Genomic DNA, 15,910 nt, shown 5'->3' with positions numbered 1-15,910 from the left:
ACACAAATGTGTTCGTGTGAGTTGGGCAATACTAGGCAAAGCAAATGTGATCACTGTTTATTGAGATAAACTTCAAACCAATCACATTGTCGCGCGGGCTTTTTTTTTTTTTTATAAACAGTAACGGCTTTCACTGAGCCAATCAGACTAAAGACTTTTTCAGCCAATCAAAATCAAGGAACGTCTTCCAGTGCAATTCATTTTCTCCCCTCATGGGGTGTCTGTGGTTTTCACTCAGGTCCGCTCATACTGCATATAAGCAGCAGCTTTACCGCAATTACCTGATTCGCTTCCTGTTTTGACACTTTGCAGAATGACTGGTCGCGGCAAAGGAGGAAAAGGGCTCGGGAAAGGAGGTGCCAAGAGGCACAGGAAGGTTCTTCGTGACAACATCCAAGGCATTACCAAGCCAGCTATCCGCCGCCTGGCTCGCAGAGGAGGAGTGAAGCGCATCTCCGGTCTCATCTATGAAGAGACCCGTGGGGTGCTCAAGGTTTTCCTGGAGAATGTGATCCGGGACGCGGTCACCTACACCGAGCACGCTAAGAGGAAGACAGTCACCGCTATGGACGTGGTGTATGCTCTCAAGCGCCAGGGCCGCACTCTCTATGGATTCGGAGGCTAAACGGTGACACTTCTTACCAACTGATGATACGGAATTCACATTCATTTAACCCAAAGGCTCTTTTAAGGGCCACCCACATTCTCCTGTATAGAGCTCTGGTTACACCGCCATCTTATTCTTACCCGTTTTCATGTTGCTGTCTCTGACGGGACTCAATATTTCATATTGGAAACGGGTTAGAGAAATACAATTCACTACAAAACCACCCCACAGTATGTGACAGCATTGTTTACAGCGCTTTATCTACGATTCTTTTATATAAACTTTGCTATACTCCCTTCATGCTATTAACTGCTAATTCATAAAGCAAACTACAAATATTGGTCTCACTTTTTGATATAACTTCTCTGAATTAGAAGTGCCTGCACTTGACAGATTTAAATACGTGATTTTAATTGCTCGATCCATATACACATTTTTTTACATTGCACATTGGTACAATCTGCAAAAGAAAATGTATCTGTATTGATTTTAACCGCTATGAAAACAATTACATTTTTATAGACTTGCATAAAACAATGACAATGTTTGAGCATTCATTCATTATTATTTTGCTGTCTTTTCTGCTCTTAAAACAGAATCCCCAATGCAAATGTTTCATAAAATAGTCACTCCTTTTATATTCCATTAAATAGTCCCATATATTGGGCATCATGTATCAGCTTTTGATGAGAAAAAAATGCAATCGGATTTTCTTTAGCACTTTCTGTGACTTTTATGATTCTTTGTCACAACTGTAAATCTCATACATATTGAACACGTTTTTTGGTTTTATGATCATAAATACAACCCCGCGTTTCATGTGTAAAACACTCGGTTTGGGGATCTCGGAACAATTATACAGAGAAGGTAAAAAGGCGCCAAAGCTTTACTATCTGTCATTCAAACAAAGACCACACGGTGGCAGTATTGTTTTGGAAATGACCTGGATTCTGGAGACCTGGATTTTTCACAATGATCTGAATCAAAGGTTTCACCTCCAGATATTTGTGTTTAATACGTTTTGCGGATTCCCTTGAATATAATTAGTGAATTAAGTTGAAAATCAACAGGACTCTAGCATCACTTCTTAAATCGCACAAATATGTGACTGATGTGTGGGCTGAAACTGCCAAAGATGCCACATTTCCCACACAATCTATACAGGGGAAAACGCAGCAGCACCAAAATAAAGGCAGCAAAACACACACACGTGTGTAACTCACATTAACATGAAACACTTGGGGTCTTACTTACTTTTGTGAACAATGTTACTAAATCAATCTGTTCAATTAATTCAATGATCCTTTGTTTTTTTTATTTCAGTCACACTTTATCTCAAAGATTATCCCGGAGACCAGAACGTAACCCCGGGATCAAGGCACCAGAACGGACAAAGCGTTTCAATAAAGAGAATTTATTCTGGCCATATCCAGCCCAGCACAAACTCACAAACCACTTACACTCCCCAAAACAGGGAATACAGGGGGATTCTAGGTGCCAGGCGCCACTTCCAAGGCTCCCCAGGGTTTGCTCCCACTCCTGTGGGGTTTGAGGCTGCAGCGCTTTCAAACCTGTTTGCTTTCTGAGACTCTGTCCCGCAGCACGGAACCGGTTTCACATCTCCCGCTGGATGAAGCTCCCAGCGACGTGTGAAGGTGTCTCTGGCGCAGCCTTGGGGCGCACCGCTTAGTTCCCTGCACGCTGGGATCACACTGACCCTGAGCGCTGCTGGGTTACCCTTACATAGAGTCCCCGCTGCTATAGGGCATCGCTGTAGATGGAGGCCATCTTGTCCAAACACCTATTGAGCTTGTTCAACTCATTCTTAGAAGGGAGTCCTATCCCATCCACAATGTCGTCCGCAAATCTGGCGATAATACTTAAAGAAGGGAAGGACCCCACCCAATGTGGCAGTTACAGACCAATCTCATTGTTGAACAACGACCTTAAACTATATAGTAAAATTTTGGCGAACAGACTTAACCCTATCCTCCCGAGACTAATACACAAGGACCAGGTCGGGTTTGTCCTGGGCCGACAGGCCTCAGACAATACACGTAAAATAATTAACTTAGTAGACCATGCTCACCTTTCAGGCTCAAAGGCGATGCTATTAAGCCTAGACGCAGAGAAGGCATTTGACAGGATTGACTGGCTATTTCTAGACCAAACACTGATAAAACTTGGTTTTGGAGACTCGTTCTTAAAGGGTGTTCAAGCACTTTATCAGAACCCTTCTGCCTCAGTACGACTCTCGGGCGGAGGCCTTGAACGATTCCAAATCAAAAATGGTACCCGACAAGGATGCCCCCTATCCCCCCTCCTCTTCGCCCTCACGATTGAACCACTGGCGTCTAAAATAGGACAAAACCGAACATCCCCTTAATAAAGGGGAAGCTCGGCTCGCTGCCCCAAAACTGTGTGTAATGGCTGCCTCTGTGAGACTCATTTGGCCTGTTTATAATGTATTGAGTGGTAACTTCTTCCAGAAAAGAGCTAATCACTGTGTGATCCCGGGGGATGTGTGTAAAGGTTCTGGTCTCCTGTGACAGGCTTTTTATCTGGTGGATAGTAATGGACATCACTTGGCCCAGTTCTGAATCTCTTGCGGGACTTTCATTTCTGAGTAGTTCGTGATTTCAAGACCGCAGGACCGATAGTTCCACACATAATGAGCATAGTCCAGTGCACCTCTCACCGGAGTTCTATGGTGCCCAGTTAAGGGCTCTGGACAAAGGAGGCGGGGCACCTACATGGAGTTCAACTCCTGGCTAGACCTTCACAGCCCTCGGTGTTTAGCCAGATGCAGAGTCACCTCGCTCCTAGACAGGATGGACATCGTCATCCGTGAACAGTTTTTGCCCAAATGTGTACCGGAGTTGCGGGAGTGGGTCATAGAGCATAAGCCGAGAATGCACCAGACGACCGTCATGATGGCAGATGATTTTGTGACCATGCGGCCACAGTTGGAGAAGTGGGTCCTGACCCCCGATCCAGTGCCAGCGACAACACCACCTAACGTAGCTGACCCTCCCAAGGCCACTAAGCTGGGATGGAGCAAGTGGAGTGCCGGAGGTGCTGCAGCCAAAGCCTGCAGAGTTTGCCCATGAGCGCCGGTGCTACCAGTGCAATTGGATAGGCCATCTGCGGGTGGACTGCCCCAACCCACCCTGCTCCAGTAACCCCAACATGGGGCAATGCTCACAAGCAGCGAGACCAATCCCCTACGTGAGATTGGCCCCAAAAGCATAGCAAGTGGAGGCCGTGCAGAATGTGCAGCAGCAGACCTAGCAGCAGCAGTCAACGATGCAGAAGTGGATCTGGAGGGACATGGAATCGCAGCCATCGGGCTGGAATCCAATGATGTCCGCCAACAATATTTGTGCCCGGTTACCATAGGCCATCTCCGGGTGGCCTGCCTGATGGATACCGGTTTTACGGTAATCTGGTGCAACCTGATATGGTCAGCCCAGAGAAACTTCTCCAAGGCACGGGGATGCCGGTGAGAATGCTGGACAGAGCCCCTAAGTTATTGCAAGTTGCCCGGGTGTTACTTGATCAGGGCACTAGTAGAGGAGTCTGGGATGTCACAGTGTAACCCGGCTTGGACATCCTGCTGGGCAATGACTTGGGGCACTTTATTTGCTCCTACTCTGAGGAGAATGCACCAGTGGCTGCGGTCACCCCGAGCAAAAGTCAGGAAGTTGCCCAGGTGGAAGTGCCTTTGGCATTGCCGCACACCACCCAAATTATCTCTCCCCAGCTTTTGGAGCCAAAGAGAGCTGAAGTCCCGGTGGACACCCAGCAGGTAAGCCAGCACAAGCCAGACATTTGTCCCGAACCCTGTCCCAACATTTCCTCTGACTGTTTGACAGGGCCAACCTACCAGGACTGAGCTAGGAGTTCATGGACATTGTGTGATCGGACCCCAAACTGGAGGGCATGATACTTCAGGCGACCGAGTCTGACTCCAAGGGTGTGTCCCATCGATTCCTTTGGCACCACAGTGTCTCATAACAGGAATCCAAGAGTGCTCTGGTCAGATCAGGGACATTAAGGCGACAGATAGTTGTTACTCATGAGTATAGGGCACAGTTGATGCAGATATCCCATGTGATCCTGCTGGTAGGGGCATCAGATAGTCACTCATACTAGAGCCCGGCTACTACAGACTTTCTACTCACCGGCGTCATGACAGGAGGTATTGGTGTTCTGCCATAACTGTAATCCCTGCCACCTAGTGGGCAAGTCGAGTGACCACACAAAGGCTCCCCTGAGACCGCTACCAGTGATCGGTGAGTCCTTCCAGCGTCTATCTGTAAATATAGTGGATCCGCACATGATCCCAGTTGCTCTGTCCTTGATTGAAGCACGTCAATTGGCAGAGTCTTTGATTGAGATATTCACTAGGGTAGGTTTCCCAAGTGAGATCCTGGCTGATCCGTGGGCACAGTGCATGTCCGAACTGCTCCAATGTCTCTTGGCAATGTGCGAGGTCAAATCTCTCTGTACAACCCCCTACCATCCCCAAACGAATGGATTATGTGAGTGGTTCAATGGGACCTTAATGACAATGTTGCAAGCATTTGTGGAAGCTGAAAGGGTGAGACTGACAAGCTCACTTACATCACCTGCTATTCGCGTATCTAGAGGTTCCAAAGGAGTTTACCATCCGTTCCCCCTTCAAGCTCCTCTATGGGTGCCATGTCCGTGGACCACTCAATCTGTTTCATAAGGGCTGGGAGGGGGAGATACTGATGCTTTGGTGCTACATTACGTGGTGGGGCTCAGGGACCAGATAGAGGAACACATGGGGTTGGCACAGGCTAAACTTGAGGCAGCTCAGATCAGGCAATAGCGCTGGTATGATAGGAGTTTCTGTAGTAGAGAATTAATCCCAGGGCAGCAGGTGCTTGTACTGAAGCCCACTTGGCAGAACAAGCTACTTGCCGCGTGGGCGGGCCTGTACACGGTTCACCAGCGGGTGCATAAGTGTAATTATGTGGTAAACCAGGATCCAGAGGCAGGTAGGCACATAACATACCATATCAATATGCTAAAGGAGTATCACAAGAGCGGGCCGGAGATGTTTGCTATTTGTAGCCCGCTGCTGGGGGATCCGGCAAGCCAGGCTCTGCCCGATCTCCTGGGAGAAACCCGTCAGGGAGGCTTAGTGGAGCAGGTGGAGATGGGTCCCCAACTCGCGGTTCCCAAGCTGGTGCGAGAGATGCTAGAGCAGTAGCAGGTCATGTTTACAGATAATCAGGGCATTACCCATCTAACCGATCACCCGGTCAACACCGGGGATCATTGGCCACTCCTCAAGAAGCGTAATGGATCTCTGCGGAGGTAAAGTGGAGCATTAAGGGGGAGGTTGAGGAGATGATGGCATTAGGGGTAATTTCTCGTGCTCAGTGTCCTTGGGCTTCACCGGTATTTGTGGTGCCAAGGAGGGTGGGACCACTTGGTTCTGTGTAAAATAACATCAGCTTAATACTCAGACCGTGGCAAATGCCTATCCTTTGTCCCACATGGATGAGCTCTTAGATGAGCTCATCGGGGCCAGGTATCTGGCCACCATGAATCTGTACAGATTCCATTGACCCAGCAGGCGTAGGAAAGGTCGGCTTTCAACATCCTTGGCTTGTAAGAATTTTTGGTCATGTCATTTGTGATGAAGAAAACGCCGGCCACGTTCTAGCGCCTTGTCAACAGGTTGCTGGAAGGGATTAAGGGCTATGTTAGGGCTTATCTGGACGACTTAGCCATTTGTATTAATGACTGGGACACTCATCTGGTTAATGTAGCAGCAGTCCTAGATAGGATCAGGGAGGCTGGCCTGACACTAAAGCCATCCAAGTGCCAAGTCGGCATGGTGGGGGTATTGTACCGCAGCTACTGGGTAGGCGGGGGACATCTCAAGCCTGAGCCCACGAAAGTTGTGTCAATAGTGGACTGGCCGGTCCCCCACACTATAAAGCAGGTAATCACTTTTATAAGTACCACCAGCTACTATAGAATGTTTTTGCCCCAGTATAGTTCTCTGGCTCAAGCCATGACCGATTTAACAAAAAAGATACTGTTGGTGCTAGTTGCCTGTTCTCCTGAGTGTAGGCAGCATTCCAGACTTTCAAAGATGCTCGAGCCAGTGCTCTGATCCTGGTGGTCCTCGATAACATCAAGCGATTCTTGGTGCAAACCAATGCTTCAACTTATGGCATCAGTGCTGTGCTAAGCCAGGTAGGTGAGGATTGCAGCAAGGCTATGTTCACCTACCTAAGCTGTAAGCTGTTGCCTTGGGAGGTCACCTATGCACAATCGAGAAAGAGAGTCTCAACAATGTGTGGGTTCTCAAGAAGTTATAGGTCATGTTTACGGGAAGCCTTTCACTGTGATCACTGATCGCAACCCCCTTAGCTTGTTGCAGCGGGTGTAAGGTGAGAATGGGAAGTTGGTGTGACCTCCAGGAGTTTAATTTTACCATTCAACACAAAAAAGTGCAATGAGCACAGCAACGCCAATAATCATTCCAAGCACGACGATCCCAGCCCCGACAAACGGACTTCCAGGGTCTTCAGTCTTGGAGAGACACCTGATGAGGTAGCTTTCCCAGAGCCTTCATCTTAAAGTGGGATATTTGATGGTATGGGGTAGCCAACCTCACATAATAAAGATGAAGCCCGGCTGGATACCCCAAAACTGTGTGTAATAGCCACCTCGGTGAGGCTCGTTTGGCCTGTGTATAATGTATTTTGTGTAACCTCTTCCAGAAAAGAGCTAATCACTGTGTAATCTCTAGAAGGGGGAAAACAGTAGGAATTGGGAACAGGGATTGTATCGGTAAAAAAAAGGCACTTTTGTGCCCTGTAGTAGTACAGTATGTTCCCCATTCATTTAGTAAGGCAGCCAGCACTGCCTTTTGTTTTGCTAGCATTTCGGAGAAAAGCTGCTTTGTGACAGAAGGTGGGGTCGGTGTGAGTATGAGGACAATGGTGAGTAGGGAAGGGATGGTAATCAGGTCCGGGGAACTGGTTCTCGTTGGTGCAAATACTTTTTTCACATGAGAGGCTGAGGTGCCTACCCAGCAGGATGTATGGGGCTGGCTAGTTCAACCGTTGCCGTGTCTGAGTCCCATAGGCACAATTTCCATTGGCTATTTCAAATTTCCCCCTCGCTAGACCCTCCCTACTCGAGGGGCGGTCAAGAATGACTAAGCCGGCCCCCTCCTCTGATTTGTACAGCCGGACAAGACATCGTCCTCCGATTGGCTGGTTGCCCCTGCTCCATGAAAAGTATAGGAGCCCGAGAGCTATGTAAGGGGAGAAGCCAATGTAAGGAATCCGCTCCGCAGTTTACTGGTTGCCTTACCTTGCAGACGTGTGCAGTCCTGGAGCACCTCTCCTGATGTTTGCTGCAGCCTGGATTCACTCACCAAAGCTATACACACTCCCTCTGGTATCTACTGCAGCTGTGCAGCCTATCACTGCAACCTATCACTGCAAGTGCATTCATTCATTGGAGCAGTACCTTCACACCCCCCTCCGGGGATTGGCCCGCTGGCCTTTAAGTATTGTCTTCCCATAATGCTCCCTGCCGAGCATAGTCCTTCCTGGATGTCACTATCTGTTCTGCCACAAGCCCTCGCTTGTTCCTGTCTCTCATGCTGAAGCGGAGTATTCTCCTTGTTGTCTGCAGCTCCAGGTTTCCTAAGGCCGGCTGCTATATTCACGCAGCGGTCTGCTCCAGTCTCCTGTGTTGTAGCTGAGTACTCTTCTTGTTCACTTCAGCTCCTTGTTTCCTGTGACCGGCTGCTATATTCACGCAGCGGTCCACTCCTGTTCTCCTGTGCTGAAGCGGATGTTTCGTCCCTGCGTTCTTCAGTCTCCTGGATTCCTGCACTGAAGCGGAGGTTTCCCTGTGTATCTTCAGCTTCCTGGTTCCTGGGGCCTACTCTTTCCCTAATCTAGAGAGGCCGTGTCCTGGTTCCTGCGCTGAGACAGAGGATTCCCTAGCCCGCTCAGGACTCTTGCGCTGTAGCACTGGTGCACCCGTGCAGCAAAGCGGTGTGCTACTCTGGTCTGCCTACCATCTCCTGTGACCAGTACCATGGGCCATGGTCGTCGCTCGCGCAGAGGCCAACCCCGCGCTCCTAAGCTGAAGCGGGGCTCTCCTGACTACCTGTTGCCGAACTCTTGCCTGAACAATGTTTATCCTGATGTCTCCTGTCCTGACCCTGGCTTCTACAATGACGACGCTGTCTTCTCCAATCCTGATCCTGCGACATATGACTACGAACTGCGCAATCCGGATCAGCCTGCACGGTCTCAGGTCGGTGCTTTTACAACCCCACCTCAGCCTCGCGGTCCGGTCCTGGTTTGTGGCGAGCAGAACCCTGACAGTATGCTCGGCCGCACAAACTCGGACCGCCCTGTGGTGAGGGTTGGTAAGTTTCTGTCTGAAAGCCTGTCCCAGCCTGTAAACCAGTCCCAGTGTGAATACCAATTTCTATGTGAGATAATACCCCTGATTGAAGATCTGATTGTGTTTGTAGGTTTAACCCCTTTGCAAAACAAATGCCGTAATGATCTCATGATGAAGGTTTACCGCCTCCGGGACTTAAAACAATCGCTGGCCGCTTGTATTTGCTTTCCTGGTTACCCTTTAACTTGGGAAAATGTGTACCCTTTAGAATTGGACGACGCCCAAAAGGAACTCTCTTCCCTGGCCTTGTCTTTAGACATTTATATAGCAAAAGAGGACCCTCTCCTCATGTTGGCTGATGCCCAAAAAACACTCTATATCCTTTCCATGACATTGGACATTTGCATAAAGGAACAGGATCCTCCCCTCGCCAGCTTCGCTGCCGCTTGGCTGTATCCCTGGTCTACCACGGATCCTTGCCCTGAGTGTATGCCCGGGTTCCCTGACACCAATGATATGTTTTCGTTAACCCCTGCCGATCAGTCCTGTGAGGTCCCCCTGGAGAATACATATGTTGCTCTACCCAGCCCTAATGTTCTTGTATCAGAGAATAAGTTCATTAGTTCTCCTATTTCTAGCTCAGAAGTCCTTTCTCCAGCTCTTGAGGGTTTTCCAGCTTTAAACTCTGCTAGGCAGTCCTGTGCGCTTTCCCTGTCAGAGAAAGAATCCCTAAGTTCTTTTCCCAGGGTCATTTCTGTATTAACCCCTGAGGGGCAGCTCTCTGAGTTTCCTTTGGTAAATCCCTGTTCTCTGTCAGCCATGGTCACGCCCCTAGCTTCAGAGGAGAGATTCCTGGTCTGTCCTAATACAGAGAGATTACCTATGTTTTACTCTCAGGCATTGTCTGCATTAACCCCTGTAAATTCTTGCTGCCTCCAAGTTAATGCCTTCGTTTTAGCCTCAGAGAATGAGTCCACAAGTCAGACAGCAGAGGTTGCATTGAGGGATTCCCATAACCGTACGGAGTCCCTAGAGATTCTTTGCTATAAATCCCCTGCTTCAGCTCAAGTTTCCGCAGTTTCGTCTCCGGAGACTTCGGCTAAAGTTCTGGTTCCTGATAAATGTATTCAGGAGTCAGGTTTTTCCCTAAGCTTGCTCGCAGAGTTCCTTCTCCCGGGTGTTTCGCTGAACCAGCCTGTCGCCCACATAGCGGTGATCCCTGCTTCAGCGCATAGTTCCCACATTATGGAGTCTGCAGTAATTTCTGGTTTCCCAGACATTCCTTACCAAATACCTACTTCAGAGACCAGTACAGTTATGATTCACCCCCGTGTACTGTCTGAGTTCTCCTCCTCTTTAAGCTTAGGGTTAAAAGCATACAGTAGTCTGTATGTCCCTCCTGGGGTTCATATTATGTTCCCAGGAATGTTTGCTGACGCACGGTTTTCTCCCCAAAGTGACGCTTTTTCATATAGATTAGTAAAACGCTTGCACACTGTATCCCTTTTCGCTGAATTGTGTCTTACTAGTTTTGAGACTCTGAGAGCTAATGATTCTCCTTCTGATGCTGAAGCTCTTCCTACAAGGAGTATCCTGATTGGGGGTCCCCCTGATTTCTCTGTCCAGGCTAATTCTCCAGGGATCAGCATATCTGTGGTCACTTCCTTAGTACTGTCTGAGGTCACCATGCATATATTACAAGTCCTGGGGTTTAAATCTGAGCTATTTAGCTGTCCTGCCTTTGCTGAAACCCAGTCCCTCAGTACTGTGTCTAAATATGCCCCAGCAAACATGGGGTTACTCTGGGAAGAAATGAAAACTCCTGTCTTAAAGGGTATTTTTTCTCACATGTCCAGCAAATCTAGAACCTCAGTAATTGTTTCTAAGTCACTTATCAATACATCTGATTTTTTCTCTAATCAAACCCAGACACCCTCACTATCGGTTAGGAGTCCTGTGATCAGAGATTGTGCACTAGAAAACACACCAATTCATGTTTTTGTCAGGTTAGGTACCCCTGTGGTTAGGGCCAATGCAGTTTCGGAAAAGACTCCTTGTACTCCTAAGGTGCCTGTCATTAAGAGTTTTCATAGTTCATACTTGCTGCTTGTTGATTCTCAGGGCCCTGTCACTGAGGTACAGACTTCAGCTTCTGATGTTAGCTTCCCTCCCACCACTACCCTGGCTCTGCCTTTTTCTCAAGCTACTGATTTAAAGATCCCAAGGACTATTCCTGATTCACTGACAATATTATCTCCCAATGAAGATTTCCCAGTATTGGAGAGCTCTACTGTTGTTTGCTTCTCTGCTCCTGCTAAACCATGGTTTTGTCCCTCGGAATTTTCGGTTGCCCCTGTTATTTCCTCTCAGTTGGAAATACTCTGTACGTATCCCAAGATTTCGGTCCCTATGCCTGGTTTACTGCTTGCCTTGTCACCTTCCATACCAATACCGGGAGATGCTTCCAACCAACCTATACCCTTACTAACCATTACCTGGGAGCCTTCTAGAGGAAAAATTCCTCGCAAATTCCAACATGCAGTGGTCAGCCAAGACTTTTTCTGTTACAAAGTTCCTCCTGGTGTATTCGATCAACTATCAGGGCCGCTGATCCTAGAGTCCGGTTCATTTATTAAAGACTGGGCTTTCTGTAGGGGTTCTCCTGCCGTTTCTGCTCTGGAACCCTCTGGTTCTTCACAGCCCTGGATTTCCAAGTCATTTTGCGAGGCGAGCCATGTACCAAAGATGTTTCTTCCATCAATCTCATATCCTAGAACTGTACTCACCAAAGAACTGCTCGTTTACGGATGCCCTTTCCACCTAAAGAATTTTAGGAACAACTCAATGTCCCCAAGACCCATGGATGGTCCTGTCTGGCCGCAGTTCTCACCGGGGGTTGGGGGTACACTAAGGACTAACCACGAGTCTCTGGACCACGACTCTAACCCCAATCCTAGACGGTTCAGCAACAATTCCCGGTCCCCCAACTCTAGGTGTGCTCATGTTCGCCCGGAGGTCTCGCGTGAAGGGGGGGGTACTGTAAGGAATCCGCTCCGCAGTTTACTGGTTGCCTTACCTTGCAGACGTGTGCAGTCCTGGAGCACCTCTCCTGATGTTTGCTGCAGCCTGGATTCACTCACCAAAGCTATACACACTCCCTCTGGTATCTACTGCAGCTGTGCAGCCTATCACTGCAACCTATCACTGCAAGTGCATTCATTCATTGGAGCAGTACCTTCACACCCCCCTCCGGGGATTGGCCCGCTGGCCTTTAAGTATTGTCTTCCCATAATGCTCCCTGCCGAGCATAGTCCTTCCTGGATGTCACTATCTGTTCTGCCACAAGCCCTCGCTTGTTCCTGTCTCTCATGCTGAAGCGGAGTATTCTCCTTGTTGTCTGCAGCTCCAGGTTTCCTAAGGCCGGCTGCTATATTCACGCAGCGGTCTGCTCCAGTCTCCTGTGTTGTAGCTGAGTACTCTTCTTGTTCACTTCAGCTCCTTGTTTCCTGTGACCGGCTGCTATATTCACGCAGCGGTCCACTCCTGTTCTCCTGTGCTGAAGCGGATGTTTCGTCCCTGCGTTCTTCAGTCTCCTGGATTCCTGCACTGAAGCGGAGGTTTCCCTGTGTATCTTCAGCTTCCTGGTTCCTGGGGCCTACTCTTTCCCTAATCTAGAGAGGCCGTGTCCTGGTTCCTGCGCTGAGACAGAGGATTCCCTAGCCCGCTCAGGACTCTTGCGCTGTAGCACTGGTGCACCCGTGCAGCAAAGCGGTGTGCTACTCTGGTCTGCCTACCATCTCCTGTGACCAGTACCATGGGCCATGGTCGTCGCTCGCGCAGAGGCCAACCCCGCGCTCCTAAGCTGAAGCGGGGCTCTCCTGACTACCTGTTGCCGAACTCTTGCCTGAACAATGTTTATCCTGATGTCTCCTGTCCTGACCCTGGCTTCTACAACGACGACGCTGTCTTCTCCAATCCTGATCCTGCGACATATGACTACGAACTGCGCAATCCGGATCAGCCTGCACGGTCTCAGGTCGGTGCTTTTACAACCCCACCTCAGCCTCGCGGTCCGGTCCTGGTTTGTGGCGAGCAGAACCCTGACAGCCAATCAGAGTACCAGACAAGTTTTGAAGCTGATCGGACAGGCGACTGGCGGGATTTTAAATAGTGCTATTGGGACAATAGCACTGAGAAGGAGCTGTACAGGGCAAATCTACTGAAGCAGTCCCCTGCACCTAGTTGAGTCTAGATTCTTCTCCCTCAGACCCCAGTTGGCGAACTGTGTTAAAAAATCTGGTCCCCCGTGACAGGCTTCTTCCCCAAGCTGCGTGGGAAAGATATGGAAGCCTATCAAGCAATGGTTTGGGAGGATGCTGGTGACTACCAGGTGGTAAAAGCACTGCTCTGGTCTCAGTATGAGATCACGCCCGAGACTTACTGGACCCAGTTTCATGCCATGCACAAGGGGTCCACGGATTTGCACACTGACTCTGTGGCCCGGTCAGCCCATCATGCAAAGAAGTGAATAACTGTGTGTTCAGTGAGTACCTTCAATGTATTCCTTAACTTAATCGTGAAGGAGCAATTTGTACTCAAACATTTCCCGGAGGTGAGTGAATGCATTATGGATGGCAAACCATCAATGGCTCAGCAAACTGCCAAGATTACGGATGAGTTCATGGCGGCTCGACTCCTATTCTGGCAACAACCCCAACCGAGTGTTCCAGTTCCTGGCCACCAACCTCCTCGGCACACATAAACCCCAAGGTCCGATGCATCTTTGTGGAGCTGCCCAGTGCCCCCTAGTTCCAGAACCCGACCGCCAAGTTTACCCATAAGTGGCAATGCTTTGCTTTCAACAGGGCGTGCCACCTGAGGGTGGTTTGCCCCACTGCACTTTGAACCGATCCACCTGCGATGGGACCCACAACCCAGCTCCTCATATAAACGCCAGGGTAAGTCACATTCCCATGCTCGAGCAATAGCAGGTGACCCACCATATCACCCAGGCAACCCAGGTCCCAGTCTCCGAGGCTGCCGAGATTGCTGCCTGTGCTGCAACACAAAGAGGAGCCACCATTGGGCTAGAGCAGATCATTGTGCGGTTGAAATATTTGTGCCCTTATACCATCAGCACTATGATGGTGGCCAGCCAGTTGGACCCTGGCACGGTCATCACTCTTGTCCAACCTGATATGTTTGGGCCAGAGCATCTGCCACCTGTCCGATGGTGCCCCTAAGTCCCTGCAGGTGGCCCGTGTTTTCATCGATTAGGGCATGGCCCAGAGCATCCGTAATGGCAGAGACCTCCCAGGCCATAACCCCAACATGTTGTTGGGAACTGATTATGGCAATTTTATGTGCCACTCATAGGGGTAGAGTGTGTCCGTCGAGTGTGCCCTATTGTGGGTGCGAAACATGTTAGTGTGTTTCTCTGGTTGCCAATAACTATGTTTTTACCACTGCCTCTTCATCTGTTCCTGCTCGTGGTGCGACGCTATCCTTGGCTCTTTGCCAATTTTATTTCCCATTGTGGCTGTGACCTGCTGTCAGACTTGAGACCTTGCCACCTCTGACACTATGTTTGTTGAGGGTCCCAAGAATGAAACCATCACTCCCCGGACATTGGATTTCATCCCTTGGATGTCCTGGAGGAGACCAGTAAAGTAAGCTGGGTGTAACCTGACCAAACTGACAACCCTATCCCTGCCAGTATGACTAGGGCCAAGGGGCCGGAGCACAGTCGGCAGTTCCGCAATACCTTGCTGTCAGATCAGAGCTTAGACGGCATGTGGCAGCACGCTGCCAAACCGGTCATTGAGTCCAAATCCGATTGGCTTGTGAGTGCCGCCAGCTCCCATACAGGGAACAGAGCCCAGGGACTCCGGACTGACCATGGACGGGGGTATTAAAACATTTAATAAGTAATGTGTTGGGGCTCAGAATAAACTGGTGCACGCTTTGTAGAGAGTAATATCATTGCCTGCCACATTTAGCTACAACTGATTGTGTGTTAAGTGCACAATTTTTTTTTTCTATAATAAACAGGGACCTGAGACTCTGGTAAATAATTACATATTTTGCCTAAATTATCCAGTGATGTACGCACATAGATGGGATTGCAATTGAGTAATGGGTTAATATAAACATATTGAAAGTACTTTGTGCAGGAGAAAGGTGAGTTGGCTAGAGTAGCCTTGTGTATTAACCCTGGTTGCGTATCACATGCTCACTTTTGTGCGGTCCGTGACAGATAGTACTGTATATGGGCCACATGCTCACAGATTGACCAGGGACAGGTTCTGTAATTTTTAGTTTATAGCACAGAGTATATTAGTGGTACAAAAATAAATTCTGATTATTGTTCTTGCTCATAAAGGAATTAATTTGATAAATTGTACCTCCAAAAAACTTGTGCTGTTTATTTCGAAGACCAGATGCTGTAATTATGTGTTCTGCCTTTTGGTTATTGAATCTTTCTATACCATTATGCTATTTTATTTTCTAACATGTCAACATTAATTATATTATGACTTGATTTTGCATGTTCGAGGGCAATCTGTAAACAACGTTGGTTGATTTTTTTTTTTTTTTTTTTTAATTGTTCTTGCATCAGTAAGGTCTTCATTGCAATACATTACTATGCATGTCCCTGACTCCCAGCTTCACTTCCCCGGAACTACATCTCCCGTGATCCCCCGCGCACCGGGCTTTAGTTCGGAGGCTGCACGGGGGAGGAGGTACCTGCAGGACTCTAAACGTGGCACACGTCCACCAACATCTGTCGCGGGACCACCATTACACCATTCACCTGCATATATCCTGTGGACCTGCTGTAAGTAGGATTCCGGTTTTAAAAACACCGGATCCTATACCTGC

The 15,910-nt window shown here is 48.8% G+C and overlaps 1 protein-coding gene across 1 annotated transcript; it reads left to right on the top strand.

Annotated features, from left to right (window-relative positions):
• Positions 1-313: 313 nt before the first annotated feature.
• On the top strand, positions 314-625 carry LOC142473532 (histone H4). Its single transcript, XM_075580693.1, has one exon. The coding sequence runs from the start codon at positions 314-316 to the stop codon at positions 623-625; it is 312 nt and encodes a 103-aa protein (XP_075436808.1).
• Positions 626-15,910: the final 15,285 nt, after the last annotated feature.

Source organism: Ascaphus truei (genome assembly GCF_040206685.1).
Source record: "Ascaphus truei isolate aAscTru1 chromosome 12 unlocalized genomic scaffold, aAscTru1.hap1 SUPER_12_unloc_2, whole genome shotgun sequence".
In the NCBI taxonomy this organism is placed as follows: domain Eukaryota; kingdom Metazoa; phylum Chordata; class Amphibia; order Anura; family Ascaphidae; genus Ascaphus; species Ascaphus truei.
Note: the sequence above shows the minus strand (reverse complement) of the source record. Positions and strands in the feature narration are given on the sequence as shown.

Coding starts and splice junctions, on each gene's coding strand:
- LOC142473532 (XM_075580693.1), top strand. CDS start 314: ATGACTGGTCGCGGCAAAGGAGGAAAAGGGCTCGGGAAAGGAGGTGCC.